Here is a 26,818-nt window from a genome sequence, read left to right on the forward strand (position 1 = left end):
GCTCTGCGGCGGAGACCCGGCTTCTCTAAGATCCTGCACATCAAGGTGGAAGGCGGCTGCTAACCCGTGTAGGGGGCGGCAGGGCCCCTGCCAGCCCCACCCCAGGGCACTCTCTTTGAACCTCTGGAGGGACCTTGGTTTTGAGTAGACCTTCAGAGGCCTGGTGTTATCCCTGTCCTCCTGGACCAGCAGAGCAACAGATCCAGGATACTGCCTCCCCAGGGCAGGGGCTCGGACAGAAGCTGCCCTCCGCCCCCACCCCGCCCCCAACTGGAGCAGCCTTCTAGGCACAGCCTGCGAGGAGCTGTCACCACCAGCACCTGGTGTCATCGCCCGGAGGATCTGCAATAACCACACGGCGGCTCCTCCTTCCCAAGGCCCGGCCTCCTTGTCGGGGGGCTCCACAAGGCAGCTCCGACTCGGCACAGAGGGCTCTCCTTCCCCCAGCCCGTCCCAGCCCTCTGCGGGCACCCTCTACAGACAGCCTGCCGGGGCTCTGGGTCCCCGTCTCTGGGAGTAACACAGGCAAGCCTGGGAGCCCAGGCACCTGGTCAGCTGACAGCTGGGGGGTGGGGGTGCTAGGGGGTAGTCTGAAAGGACTTGGCCCCAGGATGAGAACGTCCCTCCCCAGGAGGCTGGATGGCCAGGGGAGAAGACTTATATATGGCTCTAAGAAAGGCAAGACCATTCCCCTTCCATCCACCACATACCCTGCCACACCAGAGCTAAAAGGTGCATGTTTTATACCTACCATTCATTCCTGAAGGACCCTCTGCAGGGCCAAGGTCCCGGCCCTGGGAAGCTTGGTCAGCAGCGAGAAGTAGTTTCTGTCTTCAAGGGGTTTCCCTTTAACCCAGGAGCGTGGTCAGGAATCTGATGGCCTTCGGGTCCCCAAGGCTGTTGGAGGCACCAGGCTGTGCTGGGTGGGGCTGGAGGAGGCTCAGGGGATGGCAGCTGCCTTGCTTCCATGTTTATGGTCAGCTGATCTGGTCTGGGGGACCGGAAACTCTGGAGCCAGGGGAAAGGAGCAGCACCTCAATCGACTGCTCCCCTTGTCCCAATCCCTACCAGCCTCATGGGGCCAAGGCCTGCTGTTGGGGGCCAGTGGGAGATTTTATGGGCCCTTGCACAGTCCCCAAAGGACCAGAGCATGGCCCCAAGGCGCCAAAGACTGAGGTCCCCCCTGTTTCTCCCCTCAGAACTCGCGCAGTGGCTCAGAGGCTGGAGGTCCTGCCGACCTTCATTTGGAAAGTTCAAACATTTAACCTAAAACTACCCTTGGGTTTCCTTCTCCTGTACAGAACCAGCTCCCAGTCCTAGCCAACAGACTCGGCCTGGCTGGGGCTGGGGTCTCCTGTTTCCCAGCCCTCTCCAGGGACCCAGCTGTCTGCCACAATCTGGCTTCAACATCAAGGCCTGGGTTACCCTGCAGAGTCCTCCAGAGCTGGGCTCAGCAATGCACCCTGCTCTGCAGGCTCCACTCCCTAGCTCTGGCTCAGCTCTTTTCATCATTGCTGGCTTGTGTGGCTTCTGTCCCTGCTCTCTGAAGACCTGAAATACCAAGGGTGTATTGTTGGCAACTCCTTGTCCAATGCATGATGCCTTTGCTGTTAGCTACCCTGGTCCTGTCCCCAGGAGTCATAGGAAGAAGCACAACTCTCCTCTCCTCTGGGGGCCTGGAAGGGGGGTTGGAGGTCCACTCGGGGCCTGGATGCCCTGTGTATGTCCATCCTGCCTTGCCAACCATAGGCCTGGAGCCCCTGCTCCCTGTGACTCCAAGACTAGAGGTGCTGCCCTCCATGTCTCCTGGACAAAGCACAAAGGGATGCTCTGCTTGGCGTGAGCTCGCCTGAAGGAAAGACTCGTTGCCCTAGGAAGCCTCCATCCCTGAATACAAGGCTCTAGGCAATTTCTCCCTGGGTGGTGCCCACTGAGGTGCCTGGCGTCAGCCCCGGGAAAGGCAATCAGGGTGCCGTGGGCAGTGAGGTACGGTGGTGCTAAGAGGACTGACAGTAGTCAGGTTCGTTCATTTGTGCACCAGCAGTGGTAGGAGCTGAAGGGTTAACAAGTCCCACCTCTGGGTTTTCCCAGAAGCCCACTGGGATCCTTCACCCCATTTTCCTGCTCTGTGTGAAGGATGTGTGAGTACACATTGTACAGTCCCAGCCCTTGGCAATGCAGACAACTCACAGCACTTCCCACCACACAGCCACTACTGGGGGGACAGCCTTTGTGTACCCTGGCACTCCTACATGCCCTGAGAACGGGCAGCTTTGCAGCCCCCAACCCGGCTCCCCCCTCCCAGCTCTCCTGGTGGGCCCCGCTGCTGAGTGGGGAGCTCTTGATTGCTCAGCTGGAGCTGCTGGAGCTGAGGCTGGGCAGTGGGAATAGGGCCTGGCTTTCCTGGAAGCACCCCATGCTGCCCTCGCCCCAAGGGGAGCCCATGCTGTATCTCCTCCCTACTGAAGACACAAGAGGTGACACCTAGGATAGCAAACCAAGGCAGGTGCTGCTCCAGAGACCCCTGCGTTGTGTAGAGGCAGTGGTGGCCACTGTGTCCTTTTCAGCCCTCCTGCCAAGCAGCCTGCCCCCCCCCCAACCCCGCCTCGGGGAAGGTTGACCGGTCTGGCTGCAGACCACTTTTTATTCAGGCTGCTTCCCCTCAGCAGCAGTGGGGCATGAAGATACTTCATGCTGGGAAAAAGAATGGGCTGTCTAGAACCATGATACCCACTGGCCAGGAACAGCCACTATAGGGTCAAGGCTGCTCTGAGTTTGAGCCAGTCCCTCAGGAATTGCTGCAAAAGGGCTGCTGCGCAAGGTCTGGCTGTCCTTTGCCTTTGGGCTCTGCCTGCTCCCCAGTCCTGCTCCCTAATCTGATAGGTCCTAGGTGGGGAGCCGCCTACACCCCCTGGTCCCTCTGGCACTAAGTGGAAGGAGACCTTCCCAGAGTGACTGCTGGTGCCAAAGACCCCCATTCCTGGCAAACTTGGGAGTGAAAACAGGAGATGAGCGGGTGTGCGGCCCAAATGCCCAGAGGAGTTACTGAAGCCAATGGGATCTGTCCAAAGCTGTCATCGTCGAGTCTGTCAGCCCTGGCGCTTCCCTACCCTGGTGGCCATGCTTTCTCACCCGACCCTGCTGCAGGCCTGCATTTCTGTATATATTGCTGTGTATTGTGTGTATTTATTCCTGGACAAGCGTGTTCATCTGCAGCCCTTGCCCGAGAAGGTTTAGGATTGGGTGAAGATCAGGATACCAGGGCCAACAAAGGCAAATTCCCTCCCTAACCCCTTGGGACCTCAGCCAGTCCCAAGACTGCCCTGACAATCAGGCAGGCTCCCCACAAGGCCAAGCCTCCTGTCTCAGCCAGGATGGGCCCAGGGAGGCTGAGCCTTGGGCTCCCCCAGCCTCAGCTGTGCCCTGGCAGGAGTGACCCAGGCTTGCCTTGTGACTGGCGCCAGGAGGTTCTGTTCTGGTGGGCACTGCTGGTGGAGACCTCCACAACTGGCCCCTGGGCCCTGCCTTGCCAGCAGTCAGGCTGCAGCAAGCCTGATCTGTGAGGTAGCTCCCCCCAACCCCAAGCACACCAGGCAGAGGGGTGGGGAGCAATTTTTGGTTTTACTTTTGTTTCTGAAGTGGTGCCTGTACCTCGAGCCCCCAGGGGGCCTTCCCTGGCCCCACTTCTCTGCTCAACCCAGGCATCGCCATCCCAGCACTTTGCTCCATGTCACCCCACGATGCCCCTTGCTGAATGTACCCGAGTGTATGTATTTAAAAGGACTCACATGGGCATCAGAGAATTTATGACTCTGTATCCAATAAAAGATGGTGAAACTGGTCTATCTGTCCCAGGGAAGTAAACATTTAGCCCTACTTGTCAGTGTGTCACCTCAGCCTCTCTGCAGCTGGAGTGTGCAGGGGCAGGCAGGGAGTAGATAACCCTCCAGCGTCAGTGGGCTGAACGAAGAACTAAGACTTGCCTCAGGATGGCAGACACTGGAGGAGGAAAGCCATCCAGACGACTGCTCCTGCCACAGCTTAGCCCTGCTTTCAGTGCCTGCACACAAAGGCCTTAGGATATGTTGTTGCTGGCTCATCAACTGGAAGAGATCATCTTCAAGGGCAAACCCAGTCTCAGTGGAGCAGCTGAGCTCTGGACAGCCAATCAGGCTTTGTCCAAGTTTCTATCATGGCCTGGTCTTGACTTTGCTATAAAATGGGCTTGCCCTGCCGATTTGATTACTATGGTCTTGAAATATTTGAAAACAAAAAGAACACGTGTGCAGACTCCCAACGTACTCTTAACAAACACAAGGCAAACAGAATAAGTGTTCCGCAAGTGAAACAGTTAAGCCTCTGATAGTCTACTTTTAAAACCACATTAGGAAGGATGCGAGACTTCAAGGCCTGGACCTACCCACTGCCCCATTCTGCTTCCCAGTCCAACTAACCACGCATAACCAGGCTCATGAGAACGAAAAAACTTCCTAGTTTCAGGCAGCACAAGCTTCAGTGGTTCAAGGTGGTAATCGTTCCTCTCTAGTTGCAACAACTACAGCTAATGCAGGTCAGCTATCGAGACTGGGTCAAGGGAAGGGACTACCAGAGCTCTCTGGAATCCGTTTCTCAGTGCTGCTCAAAACTTCTGCAGGTCAAGAGAAAGGAGGGAAACCCTCAATCTCTGGTGGCTGGACAGGAAAGACTAGCTGGATGCCCTTTTCTCCCCCTTCTCAGTAGATGCAACAGGTCGCCAGAGTACAGAGGATGTGACATTCCCCCAATATCCCTCCTAGAGTCCTCAAGCTCTTGACTAAGCACGCACAATACAGAGGTAGCAGGCACAGACAAGGTGCTGGAACACTGCTACTCAAGCCAGAGGAGCCCTGCCCTGGCCAGGCCAGGGATATATGGGACAATTAGAGAAGATCAGCAACTCCAAATGTTGCTATTTCCAGGGCAACCGTGATGAAATTGTGAAATTCCAGACAGGAGCCCCTGAAGCAGATAGAAGATAATTGTCTTTTTTGTTTTTTTTTGTTTTTAGCTTTTGAGCAAGCAAGTCATTGCAAAGCAAAATAACTTACAAAAATAACTTACACAAAATAACTTGCACAAATAACTTACAAAGTTAACTCTAAGTGTTAACTTTTATTTAAATACCATCCAGGGAGAAGTTGGGCCAATTACTATCCCTTCCTTGTAACAGCAACTAACCAAGGCGGGGACAGCAAATGGACCCTGTAAGCAGCCATATGATGGACAGGGTGCCCCTCAATGGGGACGGCCACGGCCTCGGCCACGGCCTGCTGCTGGCGGTGCATCCACAGTCGAGCGGGGGTTCTTGATGGTTTCATCTACAGACACGATAAGGCATGCCGCCTCCGAGGCTGCCGTCAAGGCGTTGATGCGCACCATCGCCGGCTCCCACACAAAGGCCTCAAAGTTGTCGGCAATGTCCTCGTTGTTGATGTCCACCCCGTACCACATGCCGCCCTGAAACAGCAGCACAAACGGAAGTGATGCAGAGCTGCTCCAACTTCTGGTGCGCCTTCCTAAAGACTCAGGGCATCAAGAATCCAATCCCTGCAACCTGAACTGGACGAGCTTCCCCGGACAGGGCATCGTCCCACGGCTTCACCACAGGAACCTGGAAGTGGCACCTCTTCCCGCCCTTGCTCCTGCCAGTCACTGCCTTCTAACCCTGGCCATGCTGATCGTGCAAGAGCTCTGGGCCCTCCTCCAGGCAAGCTGCTGTTTCCAGTCCTGGCACAGAGGCCTCCTCTGCCTCCAGAGGCAGTCACCCGGTTGGTGCTGGGCTTCGTTCCAGCCCATCACTTGGCTCGGCGCGCACAACACACACTCACAATCCAGCCCCATCCAACCCAACCCGTGGACCTCAAGAAGGACCCACCTGGGCATGCCGAGCCCGCAGCTTGTTGAGGATGTTTGTGGCATCGAAACCAGCGTTGTCACACAGCTGACGTGGGATGATCTCCAAGGCCTTGGCATACGCCCCAATCAACAGCTGCTGTTTTCCTGGAATAGTCCTTGAGTAATCTCGCAGGTACTTGGAAAGCTCCATCTCAATGGCCCCGCCACCAGCCACTACTGAATCGTTCTGCAAAGACCAGACCACCTCTCAGATCAAGCAGGTCCCCAGTCCATGCTCCAGCATAGGGTGCTTCCTCACTCCCTCCCCTAACCCAAAGCCCCTAGTCATGGCCTCAAGTTCAACAGAGTGAACTTTATGGTTTCTGACCGTCAAGGTCATGTGTGCCTTGTAGACACCAGCACAATCTCCACAATGGCTGACAACAGCTCCACAGTGTGCTGACAAGTCTTAGCCTTTAAGGCAGCAGGCCATACTTGAGACTGTCATTTGTGGGACACACCAGGACCCAACATTCCAGGGAGGGCAGATTATACAAAGAAGCAATTACCACACAAATCCAGGGTCAGATTAGTGAGGGAGGGTGAGTAGGTGGCACAGGCAGGAGGCCACCATCCCAGTACCTTAATGGCCCTCCTGACAATCATGATGGCATCATGCAGGGACCGCTCCGTCTCCTCCATAAACTGCTCAGCACCACCTCGGAGGATGAAGGTGCAAGTCTTGGCCTTGGGGCAGCCAGTGAAGAAATTATATCTGTACCCAGGATCAAATTATACACATGAATTCCTTTCTGCAGCCATCCTGCCATACCTGTTCTCACCGCCAAGCCCCCTCAATACTTGGTAGCAATTCTTGTGTTCACCATGCAGGCTGTCCAACCCCAACCCTAACAACATTTTCTTGTGAAGCTCTGGGGCTGTATTACTGGGGCATGAACAATTGCAGAGTCAGACTTCTGACTCAACAAGATCTTCCCTCCCTGAACACTGTATGAGTCTGAGCTCTCCACGCTCCAAAAGGTGAGGCCTCAAAAAACAACATACAAGCAGTACACCACACCCCAAAGCTGGCAGAAGGCCAGACGCACTCACCTCTCGCCTCCAATCTGGGTCTCTTCAAACACCTGGCAGCGGCCCAACACGTCTGGTGACAGAGCATTCACACTGGTCTGGATGGAGCCACCACAGGCCTGGGGAACAAGGCAGGCATGACCACCAGCAGGAAAGGCTCACAACGAAGCCACAGTCAGCTTCAACCTCCTCGTCTCAGAAGCAGTTCCCGTGCTGGACTGCTGTGGTGCCAAGCCCACTGCACCGGATAGCCCACCCTGTCCCCTGACCTCCAGCTGGCCCTTACCCATCTCTGAAAAAGTAGAAAACATAGGCTAAACCCTTAAAGGACAAACAAGCCCAGTTAAAAGAAGTTACTGGTTTCACTGCAGCCTACATTCCCTGCCCTAAACAAGGGTGCTCTGGGGCCCAGCAAGGGAACTCAGGGCAGCAGCTTAGACTTTAAAAAAAAGGGAAGAATCTGGCTGGACACATCACTGCTTGAGCTTGTAGAGCTGATGACAGCATGACAGCCAGCTTCCCTGCCCGACTTGCCGGGGCCAGACCACCTTTAAGCAGTCTGTGTTACCGAGCACACACAAACACATCAGCAATGGAGTGCTTCCTGGCAGAAAGACAGGGCTGAGGAGAGGGGGCTGGATTCACACACCAATATGACAGCACACTCCACTCCCCAGGGCCACGCAGGCCAACAAGCAGCCTGAGAAAATCTGGTTACCATCATCGTCCTCTTCAGATCCTCCTCAGGCACTCGGCCGGCACAGAACATGTCCCTGTCAGCAAAGTACTGGGTGGCCACGTCCCCAATGGGCAGTTTGGACAAGATGACTTTGGCTCCCGAATGGTAGATCTTCTCTAACTTGTCATAGAGAATGTTCCACTCAGCATCAACAATCGCTTGATAATCCTGAAGAGACCCAGAGAAGAGTAAGGACACACTGGGATAGAAGGTGACACCTAAGGTGGCCTAAAACACATACCTCAAAGACAGACATGCTGATGTATCTGGAAATTAGCAGGACAAACACAACTGCCACTCCTCAATCCAAGTAAACAGAGACCCAAATAAGGTGACTTAGGAACTGCCTCAACCTTACAAACACCAAAGCAGAAAATAATCTTGGGGCTAGAAGCTACACCAGAGCTGACACTGGCAACCTGTGAGAAACAGTTCCGCCTCTTCTGAAATGCAGCACCAATGGAGTTCCCAATAACAAAACCACTTCACCCCCTAAAAGCCATCCTGTCCTGTGTGATACTGCTACCTCCAGAGGCAACTTTGTTAGTATCAGTGACAGGGGCCAGCTTAGCCTGGGGTGCCAGCATCCCATATGGGCACCAGTTTTGTGTCCTGGCTGTTCCTCTTCTGATCCAGCTCTCTGCTAATGAATGGCCTGGGAAAGCAGTAGAAGATGGCCCAACTGCTTGGGCCCCTGTACTATGTGGGAGACCAGGAAGAAGCTCCTGGCTCCTGGCTTCAGATTGGCCCAGCTCTGGCCATTTAGGGAGTGAACCTCTCTCTCTGTAACTCTATCTTTTAACTAAATAAACGAAATCTTCAAAAAAAAAAAAAAAAAAAAAAAAAGATCAGTAACAGGGGCCAAGATGCAGCATGAGATCCGGTCTAGAATGGGAAGGAGTCTGTACCTGCTTAAATGAGGAGAACCAAAATACTCAGCAGGCTGTGTAGCTGCAGGACCCCTGCCAACCCCAGGGACACAGCAGAGCATTTCAGACCTTCCCTAACAATTCCCTCAGGGAGAGTACAGAGCAGGGAAAGATGTGGGCCTGGTATCTGAACATCAATATTTAGGGAGGCAAGAGAAAGGGACCCATAGGAGCCTTAGAAGCAGAGCTGGGCCCAAGACAGCTACAAAGACCCAAGGCTCTGGCCCAGAAAACTGCCCATTTCCATGCCTCCGCCAGCAAGTGGGGCTTACCTCAACTGTGTGGACTCTGATTTCAGCATTATCTTTCTCAGCCTTCAGCTCAAGCTCAACATTTAAAAGGGCAATCATAGGATTATTGTACTTTTTGGGTTGCATTTCAAACCCAGCGTAAGAGAAAGTCTTCTTGAACGCAACACCAGCTACCAGCTGAGACTCCTGTTTAAAAAACAAACAAACAAAAAAACAAATACTTCAATGGCATAAAAGAACACCAAGTTATACTTTGCTGGGCTAGTGCTCGACCACTCCCACGAACATGAAAGAATAAACCAGGTCTTTATTTCACTGCTCAGTCTTTCCATTACTACAAAATTTGGGGCAAATCACTTTTTTAAAAAAAATAAACACAAAACATATTTTAGTTGTTCCTTTAATCAGAGCAAATCATGTGGTTCAGACACAGATTGGGTCAAGGCCTGTCTGAGCTCTAAGACTGGCCTCTAAAGCACTTGCCAATGGACAACACTGTAGCCAGGGGTTTATGAGTAAGGCAGAGCTGTCCAAGGCTTCCCCCCGCCCCCAATCCCAACTCTCAAATTTCCTTCTCGCACACACATCCTCATGTACCCCGACCTGTGCCCCCGACACACACCCCACACCACGTGTGCTATAGCCTGGCCTCTGCCTCGTTCTAGAAGATACAGCCAAGAAGTTTAGGTAAGAACCAGAAACGCCCAGCGCCATTATCATCATGGCTCATCTCTCAATCCCTCAAGGCAGAGCCTTCTTCCAGTTCCACAACAGAAGCAGGATTTAACAGCAGGGCACAAAGGAAAGCATGCTGCACTCACTAAGGCTTAGGTTCAAATCTCAGCTCTTTATAAGTAATCACCCCTCAACTCCACAAAAAAGGTTAACCTGTTCAGTAACTGTGGGCCTTCTGTCAGTGCTAATCTGTAATACTGTAGTCTACTGACAAAAATAATACTGTAGCCTAGTCACAGAAAAACAGAAGTAAAAGATTAAGTTTATTTTGGAGCAAAAAAAATTTTGAAATCCATAGTTTTTCATAATACCCATTTCCATGAACTTGTGGATCTCAAAATATTTGGCACCAAAATATATTTATATTTTTATTCTACTTTCGACTTTTTTTTTAACAGGCAGAGTGGACAGTGAGAGAGAGAGAAAGGTCTTCCTTTTTCCGTTGGTTCACCCCGCAATGGCCACTGCAGCCAGCGCACCACGCTGATCTGAAACCAGGAGCCAGGTGCTTCTCCTGGTCTCCCAAGCGGGTGCAGGGCCCAAGCACTTGGGCCATCCTCCACTGCACTCCCGGGCCACAGCAGAGAGCTGGACTGGAAGAGGGGCAACTGGGACAGAATCCGGCGCCTTGACCGGAACTAGAACCGGAGGCAGAGGATTAGCCTGTTGAGCCATGGCACTGGCCATATTCTAATTTCCATGAACTTTCTGAAGTACCCTCTGTCCCCAATTCCTGCATCACTCAAATCCACAGCCCAAGGGGGTAATGCCTAAGCTGAATCCTGATGGATGCAGAAATCAGTCAAACAGAAAAAGTAAGAAAGGAGTGTTCCAAGAGGTAGAGGGCAGTGTTATGGAGTCAGAGAATGAAAAGCTATTCGAAGCAGCTAGAATATGAAGTAGAGGGCAGGGACCAACCAGTGAGGAGTCTGGAGAGAGAAAGAGGGGAAGGCCAGTTTAGAAGGATTTGATAGGCACAGTTAAGGTCGGGCTCCTGTCCTGTAGGCAATGTGACCCCAGAAAGCTTTATGCAGGAGTCAAGTGGGGAACTTCACCCTGCAACTGAAGTAGAATGGGTTTAGGGGAAGCATGCAGATTAAGTAAATTAGTAACTAGGTACAGCACAACAGGTGATTAACAAGTTGTGGAGAAGGGCTGGCACTGTGGCACGGTGGGCTGAGCCTCTGCCTGCAGCATCAGCATCCCATATGGGCTCCAGTTCATGTCCCAGCTACTCTTCCCATTCAGCTCTCTGCTGATGGCTAGGGAAAGCAGTAAAGTAAAAAGAGCCCAGGTGCTTGGGCCTCTGCACCCACATGGGAGACCCAGAGGAAGCTCCCGGCTTCAGACTGGACTAGCTCTGGCCACTGCGGGGTGAATCAACAGATGGAGGACCTGTCTGTGACTTTACCTCTCAAATAAATAAACAAATAAAAATCTTAAAAAACAAAAACAATCAAAATAAAGCAAGTTGTAGGGAGTCAGTTTTCAAGGAAGACCCTAGATTACTGGTTTGAGTGACTGCATAAACAGAGGTGATACTAACTGTGAGAAGGAATACAGAACACAGCATACATGTAGAGGACAACAGAGAGAGTTCAATAGCAATTAGATACAGGAACAAGAGGCTCAGGGAAGACTAAAGATACAGACCAGGAAGTTCTCTGTTAATCCTGAGAATAAGTAAATAATCATCATTACTGTTTATTGGCTTCTGGGTCAGGTTTTATGTTAAGAATTTTATATTCACTTAGTGAACTGGGACAGACTGGGGAAAACACAAGCATGTATTAGAATCTCTGGCTTTCTCTCCAGATAAGATTATTAGTTTTGATTCTGGGTTGGTGGATGCCAATCCAATCTCAAGGGTTTATGGAAGTAGGAAAGCCCAGATGTGAAGGGCCAGTCTATAACATTTCATGCATGGATTTGCCTTATAAATCCCTTCAGGTTGAGGTCAGTGAGACAGAGCAAAGAAAGTAGAGCAAAGCAGAGATGGGAAAGGTCAAAAGTAGTGCAGAAACACTAGTATCAAAGAACATCTCTAGGCCGGCGCCGCGGCTCACTAGGCTAATCCTCCACCTAGCGGCGCTGGCACACCGGGTTCTAGTCCCGGTCGGGGTGCTGGATTCTGTCCCGGTTGCCCCTCTTCCAGGCCAGCCCTCTGCTGTGGCCAGGGAGTGCAGTGGAGGATGGCCCAGGTGCTTGGGCCCTGCACCCCATGGGAGACCAGGAAAAGCACCTGGATCCTGGCTCCTGCCATCGGATCAGCGCGGTGCGCCGGCCGCAGCACGCCGGCCGCGGCGGCCATTGGAGGGTGAACCAACGGCAAAGGAAGACCTTTCTCTCTGTCTCTCTGTCTCTCTCTCACTGTCCACTCTGCCTGTCAAAAAAAAAAAAAAAAAAAAAAAAAAAAAAAAAAAAAAAAAAAAAGAGTAAACTTTAAAAAAAAAAAAAAGAACATCTCTAGGCCGGCGCCGCAGCTCAATAGGCTAATCTTCCACCTGCGGCACCGGCACACCGGGTTCTAGTCCCGGTTGCCCCTCTTCCAGTCCAGCTCTCTGTTGTGGCCCGGGAGTGCAGTGGAGGATGGCCCAAGTGCTTGGGCCATGCGGATGAGAGACCAGGAGAAGCACCTGGCTCCTGGCTTCGGATCAGCACGGTGCGCCAGCCGCAGCGCACTGGCTGCAGCAGCCATTGGAGAGTGAACCAACGGTAAAGGAAGACCTTTCTCTCTGTCTCTCTCTCTCACTGTCCACTCTGCCTGTCAAAAAACAAACAAACAAACAAACAAAGAACATCTCTAGACAGACAATCCTGTGTCAAAAGAATGTGTTACAGCCATGGTGTCCTTATACAGCAGCCACAAACCACAAGCTGCTATGCAAATTACAATTTAAAAATTTCAGTTCCAGTGTCAGCACTGTGGCGTAGCGGGTAAAGCTGCCACCTGCAGTGCCGGCATCCCATACAGGCACCAGTTCAAGTCCTGGCTGTTCCACTTCTGATCCAGCTCCCTGCTAATGCACCTGGGCAAGTAGTAGAACATGGCCCAAGTCCCTGGGCCCCTGCACCCATGTGGGAGACCCAGAAGAAGCCCTTGGATCTTGATCAGCTCAGCTCTGGCTGTTTCAGCCCTTTGGGGAGTAAACCAGGAGATGGAAGATATCTCTCACTTTTTCTCTCTCTGTACCTCTGCCTTTCAAATAAATAAGTGAATCTTAAAAGAGAGCTATACATGTTAAATATGACAAATTTTTGAAACATGTTTTTAAATGGACAAAAGCAAAACATTATGTATTATTAGTGATCATTTGTTTAAATAATATTTACATGCATGCTTATATATGCACGAATTCTGGAGGAATACCTAGAAACTGATAATAGTGGCTACAGGGGAGGGCATCATGGCACACCAGCATCTCACATGGGAATGCCAGTTACCCATATAAGAGCACTGGGATTCGAGTCCTTGTTATTCCACTTCCCATGCAGCTTCCTGCTAATAAACCTGGGAAGGCAGAGGAAGATCGCCCAAGTAGATGGGGCCCCACCATCCATGTGGGAAACCTGAATGGAGTTTCTGGCTCCTGGCTTTGGTCTGGCCCAGCCATGGCTGTTGCTGACACTTGGAGATTGAATTAGTAGATGAAAGATACCTCTCTCTCCAACTCCTCTTTCAAATAAATTATTTAATTTTAAAAATAATGCCTGCATACGGGGCTGGGGTGGTAGATGGGCCTCCTTATTTTAGGCCTGTTTAGTTTAAACTATGTATCATCTACTCAAGATACATGAATAAAAGAAAGGACAACATGACCATCTATTGCTCAGGATTGAGGACAGACTGAAAAGTACCCCTAGGATCTAGTAGAGTTTAGAGAATTTTGAGCTAGCCCTACCCTCCAACACACACACACATTAATACAGAGAATCTCAGAATTTAAGAATCAACCAGGGGCCAGCACTGTGACCTATTGGGTAAAGCTGCCGCCTGCAGTGCCAGCATCCCATATGGGCACTGGTTCGATTCCCTGCTGCTCCACTTCTGAACCAGCTCTCTGTTATGGCCAAGGAAAGCATCAGAAGATGGCCCAAGTCATTGGGCCCCTGCACCCGAGTGGGAGACATGGAAGAAGCTCCTGGATCCTGGCTTTAGATCGGTACAGCTCTGGCCGTTGCAGCCATCTCGGGAGTGAACCAGTGGATGGAAGACCTCTTTCTCTCTGCCTCTCTGTAACTCTGCCTTTCAAATAATAAATAAATTTTTAAAAAATTCAACCCATCCAACTTTCTATTCTGCCGACAGGCAAATAAAGATCCACAGCAGTTACCAAAGGTATCTATAGTAACAGCCTGTAGTGGCAGTAAGGGAAGTTCAGCCCAAGACTGGCTTCCTGTCCAGTATGCGTTCTCTCTCTACATACACCGTGTGCCCTCCTCCCATATGATGACACTATCGAAGGGCCTGGTATGAAAGCAAGGAGCTGTCTGAGGAGGCTGCGGCAGGCTTACCTCTAGGGCTCCACCTTGGACCTTCTTGATTCCAATCATTTTAAGCTGCAACAAGTCATCAAGCATCATCACTGCATCAACCACCATCTTAGCAAAGAAGGCTTTCTGCTGGGAGATGAGCTTGGAGCTCAGCGCTGTCATGGCACACTTCTCCAGCAGCTTCCTCTGCTCCCTGCAACACAGCAGTGAAAACTGCATCAGGCCTCAAAAAGCAACTTCCTCTTACCTGATTCTATTGCAACAGGGAGGTGGGTCCCTTCCAGCCTCTGAATTCAGCCCTCTCCAACTTGATCTTTTGTATCTTCAGGGCATATTACTAGTGACAGATGGAGACTGCAGTCAAAGACCTCACATATGACAGACAGCTTTTAAACTACGGTTCACTGCCTCTTTTGTGCTGTGTGACATGGGGCAAAGCCAAAGGTGTGACGAGAGCCAAATAGCCTCAGGCCCACATAAGGACAGCAACAGGCTGCTGCATCCAGGCTGATCACAAGAAATCAAGTTTCTGACAAAGCCCACTGGGAACTTACACTTTATCTTGCTTCTTCACAGTCACAGCAATCTCTTTGATCTTGTTAACTGCCTGCCAAGAACAGAAGTTGAGTGAGGCTCTCATGCTAATAAAAACAGGTGAAAAATCTCATTCTCCCTAATCTGTTAGTCCCAAATCTTACACACGTCCATTCTACAGCTCAAACAAAATGGGTCTTGTAGCAGCTGCCTAGAAAAATTTAGAACTATAATAGTTTAGCAAAGTCCCACAATTAGAAATGTAGAGCAGGTATACAGTTCTGAAGAGTCGTCAGGGTGCTTCCAGGATTAGCTCTGCGCCTGATGGTAGCACATTACAACAAATGAGTGGGAAACAAGATGTGACACAAGATCAGGTCAAATTTCCTAGCTTTCTACAAACACTGGAGATAACTTCCAGCACTTAATGTATTAGTTATATATAATACACATAGTAATATAAACTTTTTTTCCACAGAACACTTCAACTATGATCTCATTTTAATGTTACTACTTGAAATAGCAAAAAAGAGAAAAAGCTTAGAGCAATTAAGTGACTTGCTCCAAGTTAAAAAATGAAGGTAGGGGCCGGTGCTGTGGCATAGCAGGTAAAGCCGCCGCCTGCAGTGCAGGCATCCCATATGGGCACTGGTTCCAGATCCAGCTGCTCCACTTCCAATCTAGCTTTCTGCCAAGGCTAGGGGAAGCAGTGGAAGATGGCCCAAGTCTTTGGGCCCCTGCACCCGCAGGGGAGACCCGGAAGAAGCTCCTGGCTCCTGGCTTCGGACTGGCTCAGCCATGGCTATTGCAATAATCTGGGTAGTGAACCAGCAGATGAAAGACCTCTCTTCTCTGTAACTCTTTCAAATAAATAAAATAAACCTTAAAAAAAAAAATAGGTAGGCCTTTAGATGTGTAGTGATGGTCTTTAGAAAAAAAAAAAAAAAAAAGCTCTTATGAGGCAAGCATTTGGCCCAGGGGTTAAGCTGCCAGTTAGGAGGCCGTTACCCCACCCTGGAATGCCTGGGCTCAATACCTACCTCTTGCTTCTGACTCTAAATTCCTACTAATGCAGACTCTGAGATGTAACATTAATGGCTCAAGTAGTCGGGTTCTTGCCATCCATGTGGGAGACCTGGGATGTGTTCCTGGCTCCTAGCTTCATACCCCATGTCCTCCTGCACATTGTGGGCATTGGTGAGGGAACTAGCAGGTGGGAGCTCCTGCTCTCTGCCTCTCAAGTAAATTTCTTTTTAATCGAAAAATGGAAAAAAAACAGTGCTCTCTACTAAGAGCTTATATGTACATCACAGTCTACTAAGCTGACCCTTTAACTTGAGGACTAAAGAAATTAATATATTTTATCAAACAGCTACTGAATGGTAAATGGAGATTCCTAGAAGTCGGGAAATGCCCAAGGAGCCTGTGTCCCAGTCCCTCCACACCCCAGTAAAGGTATCATCTTCAATACAAGTGATGAGGAGGTGCCAGGCACAAGGCAAAATTAAAGAATACTCTCATACCAACTGGGTGGCTGTGCGGAAAGCACGGATGATGATCTGGGGGTGCAGCCCTTCCTCCACATACGGTTTCACCTGCTTCAGGAACTCTGCAGCCAGCAGGGTCACTGAGGTGGTTCCATCACCAACCTGGAAGACAGGAACTAAGTGTTTTCTGGAAGCATAGGTTTTGTCACAGAAAAAAAGGGGCAGGCGCTGTGGCACAGCAGGTAAAGCCACGACCTGCAGTGCTGGAATCCCATGTGGGCGCTAGTTCGAGTCTCAGGTGCTCCACTTCCAATCCAGCTCCCTGCTAACGGTCTGGGAAAAGAGTAGAGTATGGCCCAAGTCCTTGGGCCCCTGAACCCACATGGGAGTTCTAGAAGAAGCTCCTGGCTGCTGGCTTCGGATCAGCACAGCTCTGGCCGTTGCAGCCAACTGGGGAGTGAACCAGTGGATGGAACACCCCCCTCCCCCCCCCGCCACGTAACTCTGATGTTCAAATAAATAAATAAATCTTAAAAAAGAAAGAAAGAAAGAAAGAAAGAAAGAAAGAAAGAAAGAAAGTAAGTGATGGTAGTTAAAGATATTCCTCTTGTCAAATGATCCTGGGGCACAGAAGAATTCCCCAGACAGCCCCATTTTCCAGAGAGAGCTGATTTTGACAACCAAATTTCTCAGGATACGACATCGAATACACAGGTTAACTGAAAACTTAATTTATTAAGTACAAGAGTACAAGACATTGAGATGAATAAGACAGTCCTAATTAGGCTTACAGTACAATGCTTACAAGCCACAAATAACCAAAGTGTAAGAAAATAAATACTGTTTATGTAGCACAAAAAAAGTCTGCACTTCAACAGAGGGAATTCTCAGCCTAAGCCTCTCAGTGCGGGCCAAAGTGCTTTATTATTTCAAAACTACTTGGAATAAGTAGATTACTAGTCTGCTAATCTTTTTCAGATGGTACTTTTCTATGAAGGGATTTTTTTTTTTAATGAAGGAGAAAAAGAACAAAAGCTTTTACGAAAACTGGCTAACTTCACATTTGGAAGGAACATAGTTTTAACCGTGTTTTTTAACTTCTCATAGAGTAAAAATTCTCAAAGGGAAAAAAAGAGAGGGGTTTAAACTGCCAGATATCTACTCAGAAGGGTACGATCCCCTCACTAAAGACAGTACCAAATCGGGGCCAGTGCTGTGGCACCGGCATCCCATATGGGCACCGCTTCTAGTCCCGGCTGCTTCTCTTCCAATATAGCTCTCTGCTGTGGCGTGGGAAAGCAGTGGAAGATGGCTAAGTGCTTGGGACCCTGCACCCGCGTGGGAGACCAGGAATAGGCACCTGGCTCCTGGCTTCGGATCAGCATAGCTCCGACTGTAGCGGCCATTTGCGGAGTGAACCAACGGAAGGAAGACCTTTCTCTCCGTCTCTCCTTCTCACTGTCTGTAACTCTACCTCTCAAATTAAAAAAAAAAAAAAAAAAAAAAAAAGGAAAAAACCTATCAATTCCAAATTTTTTTTAATTTTTTTATTTTATTATTATTATTATTTTTTTTTTGACAGGCAGAGTGGACAGTGAGAGAGCGAGACAGAGAGAAAGGTCTTCCTTTGCTGTTGGTTCACCCTCCAGTGGCCGCCGCAGCCGGCGCGCTGCGGCCGGCGCACCGCGCTGATCCGATGGCAGGAGCCAGGAACCAGGTGCTTTTCCTGGTCTCCCATGGGGTGCAGGGCCCAAGCACCTGGGCCATCCTCCACTGCACTCCCTGGCCACAGCAGAGAGCTGGCCTGGAAGAGGGGCAACCGGGACAGAATCCGGCGCCCCGACCGGGACTAGAACCCGGTGTGCCGGCGCCGCTAGGTGGAGGATTAGCCTAGTGAGCCGCGGCACCGGCCCAATTCCAAATATTTTTTTATAAGTATATATTACCTGCACAATTATAGTTTCAGATAAAATTTTTTTTGAGAGAGAGATGTGTGTCTCAATCTCCATTTTTTTTCTTTTTTTTTTTTATTCTTTTGTTGTTGTTGTTGTTTTCTTTTTTTTTTTTTTTTCTTTTTTTCTTTCTCAACCTCCATTTCAAGACTTCCCCAGCCAATTTTCCTACCTCAGCATCCTGGGATTTTGCGATGTCCACTAAAGTCTTTGCTGCAGGATGGACGACATCAAGGAGTTTCAGGATTGTGGCCCCATCGTTGGAAATTGTAGCTTTGCCTTAAAAGAAAGAACACAAACATTTAAAGTCTCTTTCTAAAGTTCTTTTATTTCGACTTAAGAGTTCACATATACTTTACTGTGATGAACAAAGGGATTGTGGTGGGCATGATGCAGGAGACCAATCTGATCTCTGACAGTTAGCCCTGTGCACAAAGTGCTCCCAGGCTTCTGAAGACAACAGACTCCTGATTTTCTTTGAACAGAAACTAGCATGGGGCTGGCGCTGTGTCATAGTGGATACAGCCACCACCTGCAGTGCTGGCATTCCCATGTGGGCACCAGTTCAAGTCCTTTGGGTACCAGTTAGAGTCCTGGCCGCTCCACTTTTGATCCAGCTCTCTGTTGTGGCCTAGAAGGGCAGTGGAAGGTGGCCCAAGTGTTTGGGCCCCAGTACCCACATGGGAGACCCAGAAGTTTCTGGCCCTTGGCTTCAGATCGGCCCAGCTCCAGATGCTATAGCCATTTGGGGAGTGAACTAGTGGATGGAAGACCTCTCTCTAGCCTCTCTGTAACTCTGCCTTACAAAGAAATAAAAAAAAAAAAAAAAAAGAAAGAAAGAAAGAAAGAAATGGAACTACCTCAGAGTGAGCAATCCTTCAGAGATCCTGAAAGCAATGAGATTTCTGAAAGCAACTAGTCCAAACGCTTCCCAGCAGCCTTCTCTCCTGCAAACACGCCTGAAGTCCCAGTAGACTTACCTCGGCCATCTACGATAAGTTTGTCCATGCCACGAGGGCCCAGCGTGGTTCGTACAGCCTCAGCAATCACCTGGCAGGCACTAATGTTACTCACAAGCTGGGGAATGCCTTGAGAGCTGTCAGTCCCCTCTTTCAACAGGATAACTGGTGTTGGCTAAAGAAAGGACAATTAACTGCTTTTAATCATCTATTACAACGAAACTCGAAAAGACAGAGGGAAGATGCTGCCAGCTCCCCCATAACAAAATGATCTGGAGGCCTTTTTGAAACCACATTGCTGGAACAGGTGTTTGGCACAGTGAAGACCCCACCCCCACCCACCTTGGGATACCCACGTTCCTTATCACAGTGCCTGGGTTTGAGTCCCGCTCCTCTGCTTCTGATCCAACTCCCTGTTAACATCCACCCTGAGAGGCAGCAGGTGATGGCTCAAGTACCTGGGTCTCTGCCAGCCATGTGGGAGACTCAGACTGGGTTCTGGGCTCCTGGCTGCAGCTTGGCCCAGCCCCAACTGTTGTAGGCATTTAGGGAGTAAACCACTGATGGAAGATTGCCCTGTGTCTGTGTCTCTCTGCCTTTCAAAATTAAGAAAAAAAAAAAAAAAAAAAAAAAAAGACCACAATCCCAACATTGTCCACCACATCTATTTCCCAAGCAGCCACTACCTCCAGGGAGACTGCCAAGACTATAGCATATTCTGCAAGAGTGCCAGGTGGGACCATGGTGTCGAAATCACTGATCTAGTCTAAAAGAACAAATCGTATGTTCTCCAATGCCCAGATGAACAAGCATGGCCTTTCCAACTTCTGACCTTATTCCCTGTGCTGAGGAATTAGGTCACAACACAGGAGGAAGTATTGCTGCTCCATATTCACTCCCCGGGAGAAAATCCACTTGTCTGTGTTACAGCTCAATCTCACAGGAGCAGAGCAGGCACTCGTGCAAAACACACAATGCCAACAACTTGCGGTATTGTCTGGAGATGCCCAGGTGGGCAGCTTTGTCAGTGCCGTTCAGCTGGAGTGCAGGAAAATGCGCAGAGAAACAAACAGCACCTTTGTCCTGCCTCACAAAATCACAACACATCTGATTAGCCTGGCAACATTTCCCACCTCTCAGCTGGCTCCCTAAAGCTTCTGTGACTAACTTCTTATCAGATACCAGACAGAAAGCTGTGTCCACTTCACACCGTTCCTCAGAACCCCAGAACAGTCAGCGTCTCCGTAAGGGCTTCACCTGCAGACCCGCTTTAGAGACTCCAGGAAGGCAGGGCCACTGCTCACGTTACACAGCCTGCTTAGGCAGCTTAACAATGCACCCAAACCCGAGCCTTCAGGGACCAGCTCCTAAGCCACATCTAGTCTCCTCAGAGTTTCCACATTTGTGTGTCATAGAGAGAATGCAGCAGGGCATGTTTCAAAGCCGCTGCCCTAATTCAGCCCTGGGGTTCCCTCAGGTGTCTGGAGCAGGGAAGGCACGGGAAAGTACAAGGGTGGCACAGCCTAGAAAGGAGAATCCCTACCAGAAACAGTCCGGTGACCCATGGGGCTGACTCCACATTCCCTGGGCAAGGTCTTAAAAAGCTCAACTCCTCTAACAGGATAGCTGGAGGGTAGTGAGCAAGAGGAGACCTGAACTGAAGCTGAAGGGCAACCAGCTAGCAGTCAGACCACAAACACACTTGCAGACAAACAATGCCAAGGACTGCTACAGAGAAGGGGAAGCTCGGGAAGAGCTTTTAGCAAAGAAATAGCACACTGTGGTTTACACTAAAACAAAAGCCACTGCTGAGATGGGTAAGGGGCAAAATACAATATGTAAGTGTATAACAAGGAGCTGGAAAGATGCCAACAAGCTAATAAGAAAGTGGGGATAATTTAATACATGCCTCACTACCTTTTTTAAAAAATAATGCTCGACTGGGGCTGGCGCTGAGGCACAGCAGGTTAATGCTCTGGCCTGAAGCACCGGCATCCCATATGAGCACCAGTTCAAGACCCGGCTGCTCCACCTCCAATCCAGCTCTCTGCTATGGCCTGGGAAAGCAGAAGAAGATGGCCCACGTCCTTGGGCCCCTGCACCCACGAGGGAGACCTGGAAGAAGCTCCTGGCATCGGATTGGTGCAGCTCTGGCCGTTGCAGCCAATTGGGGAGTGAACCATCGGATGGAAGATCTCTCTCTCTCTCTCTCTGCCTCTCCTCTCTGTGTAACTGACTTTCAAATAAATGAATAAATCTTTTTTAAAAAAAAGGTTGCTCATCTAATAATCACACAAAACTTGTTCATTTTAGGTTGTTTTCTTTCTCCTGCCCTTTTTTTTTTTTTAAAGATTTATTTATTTATTTGAAAGGCAGAGACAGAGAGGCAGAAAAGAAATGTCTTCCATCTGCTAGTTCACTCCACAGTTGGCCTCAATGGCCAGAGCTGTGCCAATCTGAAGCTAGGAGCCAGGGGCTTCTTCCGGATCTCCCACCAGGTGCAGGGGCCCAAGTACTTGGGCCATCTTCTACTGCTTTCCTAGGCCATAACAGAGAATTGGATTGGAAGTGGAGCAGCAGGGACTTGAACCAGCACTGCAGGCAGCAGTTTTCCCTGCTACACCACAGTGCCAGTCCCTCTCCTGCTTTTTTTAAAAAAACAATTCCGGGGTGGGCACTGCGGCTCACTAGGCTAATCCTCCACCTGCAGTGCCGACACACCGGGTTCTAGTCCCGGTCGGGGCGCTGGATTCTGTCCCGGTTGCTCCTCTTCCAGTCCAGCTCTCTGCTGTGGCCAGGGAGTGCAGTGGAGGATGGCCCAAGTCCTTGGGTCCTGCACCCACATGGGAGACCAGCACCTGGCTCCTGGCTTCGGATCAGCGCGGCGCGCCAGCCGCAGTGGCCACTGGGGGGTAAACCAACGGCAAAAGGAAGACCTTTCTCTCTGTCTCTCTCTCTCACTGTCCACTCTGCCCGTCAAAAAAAAAAAAAATTTTTTTTTTTTTTAAATTCCTGGGCAGCATTGTGGTACAGTGAGTTCAGCTAGCATCGGCAGCGCTGGAATCCCATATGGACACTGGTTTGAGTCCTGGCTGCTCTACTTCCAATCCAGCTCCCTGCTAATGCACCTGGGAAAGCAGCAAAGGACGGCCAAGTCCTTAGATCCCTGCACCCACGTGGGAGACCCAGAGGAAGCTCCTGGGTTTGGCTTGGCACAGCTCTGGCCATTGTAGCCATTTGGGCAGTGAAACAGTGGATGGAAGATCTGTCTCTACCTCTCTCTCTGTAATTCTGAATTTCAAATCAGTAAATAAATCACATATATCATAAATAAATCATATATATAAAAGGATTCCTTTCAGGGGTGGGTATTTAGCCTAGCAATTAAGATACCCACATGCCAAGGTAGAGCGCATGGGATCAATTCACAGCTCTGGTTTCTGACTCCCGCTTCCTGCCAATGCAGACTCTGGAAAGCGGCAACAATGGCCCAAATAATTGGGTTCTGCCACCATGTGGGAGCCCTGGATTGTACTCCTGGCTTCAACCCTGGCCCAGGTGTTGTGGGTATTTGGGCAGCAAAGCAGATAGGACCTCCCTGTCCCTATGCTTCTCAAATAAACAACAACAAAAAGAATGCTTATCAGATAACCTCCTATATCAGGGGTCAGGCATGGGCTGGAGGGAAAATCCCACTTTTTCTTGAAGTATCCCAGGTCTGACATCAAGAAATAGCTTCTCTTTACTCTCAGAGTTCTTTCAGGCTACTCAGTTGGCCCAGTCTCTGGTACCTTCAATAAGAGAAAAATGTAGGGGCCAGCGCTGTGGCACAGCAGGTAAAGCCTCTGCCTGCGGTGCTGGCATCCCATAGTCCCAGCTGCTCCACTTCCAACCCAGCTCCCTGCTATGGCCTGGTAAAACATAAGATGGTCCAAGTCCTTGGGCCCCTGCACCCATGTAGGAGACCCAGAAGAAGCTCCTGGCTTCAGATCGGCCCAGCTCTGGCTGTTGCGGCCATTTGGGGAGTGAACCAGTGGACGGAGGACCTCTCTCTCTCTCTAATAAATAAATAAATCTAAAAAGAATAAAACATTGGGAATAAAATTAAAAATTAAGCAGCAAGCACTGCTATGGAAATCCCAGCTTCTGTCCCTAAGCTACTTTCAACTTTACTCACTTTTATTCCTCCAGGAAATAAATGGTAGAGTCTGGAAATCTGACCAAAGATACCAGGGAAGGCTTCGAAACTTCAGTTTAATGATCATCTTCTTTATCTTCCTCAGAAACCTTTATAAAGCCTTTTAAGGCCGATGTCATAAAACACCAGCAGGGTCTGTACGTGCAAGGCGCACGGGGCTAACCACCGCCGAGGGAAGGGTGTACGCTCTAAACCCAAATCACAGGAATGAGCTTTCAGGGCCCTTTCACCTCTCTTTGCAACACAGACAGCTCCAGAATAGCAAAGGCCAATCTGGTGCAGTAAGGAAGACTCTTGGCAATAGAAGGTTCACATTCCAAAACGTGAGAAATACAGTAGGGAAAGAGTCGAACAGTGCAAGGATACATCCAGGGAAAACCCAAGTGCAGTGGTCCAGAGCCCCTTGGTGCAGGGTTTTATCACAGCAAAGAAGAACCTTTGTTCTGACCCCAAGTTCTTTTAATGCCAACTAAAGCTCTTATGGGAGCCCTGGCTGGAGGGTATATTACAGGGAGAAAAGCAAGCAAGCACTGCCTAGCAGAATAAAAGCTAACGTTTGCTGAGCACTTACTACATGCTAGACACTTTACATGTATTCACTGAATCCCATAACAAAAACACCACTATCCCCTGTGACCGAGGATCAGAAATTAACAGTCACACAGCTATGTGACAAGAGTTGAGTGATGAGCCCAGGCATTCAGTGTGCCTCCACAGCCTACACTCTCAACTGCTATTCTATGGCACCTGTGCACAGAAGACTAGCTTCTTCATGAATAGGCAAAGTTGCGAGTGCCTGGGTTAGATACCCACCTCTTAGCTACAACTTCCTGCTGATGTAGACCCTAAAATGTAGTGGTGATGACTCAACTAACTGGGTCCCTGTCACCCTGATGGGAGAGCTGGATTGAGTTCCAGGCTTCTGGGAATTTGGGGAGTGAATCAATGGATGGGAGCTCTCGTTCAAAAACATTTTTTTTTAAACAGGAAAGGCAGTAAAGACACTGCTTGGGATGCTCACACCCGATACAGGCTGGAGTGCCTGAGGTCAAGGTCCAGTTTGGTTTCTGACTCCAGCTTCCTGTGAATGCACGCTCTGGGATGCATGCAGCAGGTGACAGCTGAAGTATCTGGGTCCCTGCCACCCACATGGGAGACCTGGACGGAGTTCCCAGTTTCCAGCTTCTACTTGGCTCTTTCCTGGCTACTGCAAGCATTCAGGGAGTGAGCCAGCAGATGAAGATCTCTGCCTTTCAATAAAAATTTAAAAAGTTTTAGAAAAGAATAGCTAAAGTTGAAGATGGACTGGAAAAAGAGCAGTAGTGCTAGATGCATGAAGAGGAAAGAATGCAAGTTCTTTCTACCTTAGATAGGAGGTGGACTCACAGGGCACTTGGTAACTAAAGAACACTTTGCAGGTACCAGTCTGACACCTGCCAAGACAGCGAGAAGCAGCAGGAGCAGGACTGATGGGCCAGAACGAATACGTGAATTGCCAAGTGCACATCTTAGGATAAATATCCCTTTAGAAGCTAGCCCTCAGGCCGGCACTGTGGCATAGCAGGTAAAGCCACAGCCTGCAGTGCCGACATCCTATATGGGCGCTGGTTCAAGTCCCGGCTGCTCCACTTCTGATCCAGCTCCCTGATATGGCCTGGGATAGCAGTAGAAGATGGCCCAAGTCCTTGGGACCCTGCACCCACGTGGGAGACCTGGAAGAAGCTCCTGGCTCCTGGCTTTGGATCAGCATAGCTCCTGCCATTGCGGCCATCTGGGGAGTGAGCCATCAGATGGAAGACCTTTTTCTACCTCTGCCTTTCAAATAAATAAATGAATCTTTTAAAAAAAAAAAAAAAAAGGCAGCAGAAGCAGCAGCAGCAGCAGCTAGCCTTACTGAGCAGCAACCCAGGAAACATGCGCTCTTGGGATCCACGGAAGGTGTCAGCAACTGAGGAGAAAAGGGGCGGGGTGGAGGTGGGGTTGCAAGCTAAAGTGAGCCCTTGAGGAACCTCTGAGACTCCCAACACATCTCTCTCTCTCTCTCTCTCTCTCACACACACACACACACACTTCTAGGAAACAGGACCTAGCGCTAATGAACCAACCATAGAAGCCTGTCTAATGTCGCCAGTCAGAGGCCGGGTCCTCCCACCTCTAAGCGCTGTACCCACCTACCCTGTGGATGCCCAACCACATTCAGCAAGCACGAAACATGCGTTTGTTTAATAACTGAGTGCACGAATTAAAGTACGAGTGGAGAAGTCTGTTTCCAAGCATGCGGGCCGACTGAAACCGTGGGTTCGGCCATGCCGGTTGTAGGAAACACGCGTCTTTACGTCCCGCGCTTTCCAAGCCGGACGCCGACCGCCTAAGCACACTCGGCCTGCACTCGATTTGCCCACAGGACCCGACTGTGGGGGACCGGGGAGCCGAAAAAGGGGTCCCCTACGTGGGTTCGTGGCCCCACAGCACCCTGGGACTTGTAGTCCCCAGACGGCCCGATCACAGCCTGCAGCCCCACACAGCCTTGGCTAACGGCTCCTGTTCCGTGCCCAGGAGAAGGCAGGCCGCGATGGGCTGGGGTCGCCCAAGCCTACAGATCGGGGCGAGGACAGCGGCCGGAGGCGGGAAAGGGTCCTACGGAGCGGATCCCTGGCCGGACGCCCCAGATACCAGCCAGATGGCAGCAGATGCCGACGGATGCGCGAGACGCCACTCACCATCATCTTGGAAGCTTATTCAGTAGCCCGCTACTCCTCCTCTCTTCTCTGTGTGCGGGCCGCCCAGCAACCCCACAATGCCTCGCGCTAGAGAACTTCCCAGAAGCTTCGCCAGGTCGTTGGGCCGGGAGAGGAAGCGAGCAGGCCACTTCCGCCACTCTATGGTTCGCTACCACCGAGTCGCTGTGCCTAGAAAGGCAGACACTGGAGCTAAGGGGGCGCTCTAGCGAGGGGCGTGGCTGATCACGGGGGTCGAGGGTTTCAGTCTCGCGTCTCTCGTTGAGCGGGGCGGGGCGGGGCAGGAGGGAAGGGGAGGCGGTCCTTTCTCGGCCCAGAGCACCTACTAACCTTCATTCAGTCCCCGAAAGCCAGACCACGGCATTAATGAATCTCCGGGAGTGAGCTCCTTTACGCCTCACAACTCTCAATGCGTGTGTACCATGATTGTGCCTACTTTACACGCGAGGGACGTGGAGCTGGCGGCTAACAAAGGTGTTAGTCACAAGCGGACAGGGGAGCGCAGCGGGCCTGGGAACCTGGCCCCCATGGCCGATATCTGGCTGCGCACTAGCCAGAGGCTCCTCGTGGTTGGGGTGCAGAGTCGTGGCCCCAGTGCCTTTCGACAGTGGGCAGAGGACCACCGGGGCGCCCGACGAGAAGGCGGGAAGGAGAAAAGCACAGCCTGATAGCAGGCAAATCGTCTTTGAGCGAGGCGGCCTCGGGGAGGATCCGGCCCGACACCGGGAGAGCTGACGGCGGCTCAAGCGAGTCATGCGGGGTTCCCACCTCCGCTTCCGAGTGCTTCCACGTCCGCCCGCCCTCGCTCCCGCCCACCGCTGGATACAAATATAAAC

At 50.5% G+C, this 26,818-nt stretch overlaps 2 protein-coding genes across 3 annotated transcripts in view; one reads left to right on the top strand and one right to left on the bottom strand.

Moving 5' to 3' along the window:
- Window positions 1–5,481, top strand: part of FBXO41 (F-box protein 41) — a 28,964-nt gene extending 23,483 nt beyond the window's left edge. Inside the window, 1 exon segment of the mRNA XM_070069516.1 lies at window positions 1–5,481. Within this exon segment, the coding sequence (XP_069925617.1) occupies window positions 1–63 (63 nt within the window). The 3' untranslated portion in view covers window positions 64–5,481.
- On the bottom strand, window positions 5,120–26,781 carry CCT7 (chaperonin containing TCP1 subunit 7). 2 transcript variants are annotated; one of them, XM_070067900.1, is made up of 13 exons: window positions 26,313–26,781; window positions 25,965–26,153; window positions 19,068–19,221; window positions 18,260–18,366; window positions 16,172–16,297; window positions 14,669–14,721; window positions 14,136–14,307; window positions 8,907–9,071; window positions 7,685–7,873; window positions 6,988–7,085; window positions 6,517–6,649; window positions 5,915–6,121; window positions 5,132–5,496 (listed from the first exon to the last, which is right to left on the bottom strand). In XM_070067900.1, exons 2-13 carry the CDS (start codon window positions 25,968–25,970, stop codon window positions 5,275–5,277), a joined length of 1,632 nt encoding a protein of 543 aa, XP_069924001.1. In that variant the 5' UTR covers window positions 25,971–26,153; window positions 26,313–26,781; the 3' UTR covers window positions 5,132–5,274.
- Between the last annotated feature and the right edge of the window lie 37 nt (window positions 26,782–26,818).

Source organism: Oryctolagus cuniculus, chromosome 2 (genome assembly GCF_964237555.1).
Source record: "Oryctolagus cuniculus chromosome 2, mOryCun1.1, whole genome shotgun sequence".
Classification (NCBI taxonomy): domain Eukaryota; kingdom Metazoa; phylum Chordata; class Mammalia; order Lagomorpha; family Leporidae; genus Oryctolagus; species Oryctolagus cuniculus.

Bases quoted from the DNA above. Each gene is read 5' to 3' on its own strand.
- CCT7 (XM_070067900.1), bottom strand. The intron at 16,298-18,259 runs GTAGGAAAATTG...CCTGTCTTCCAG, and splicing joins CAAAATCCCAGGATGCTGAG to GTTGGTGATGGAACCACCTC. The intron at 9,072-14,135 runs GTAAGCCTGCCG...TTTTTTAAACAG, and splicing joins TCCAAGGTGGAGCCCTAGAG to GAGTCTCAGCTGGTAGCTGG.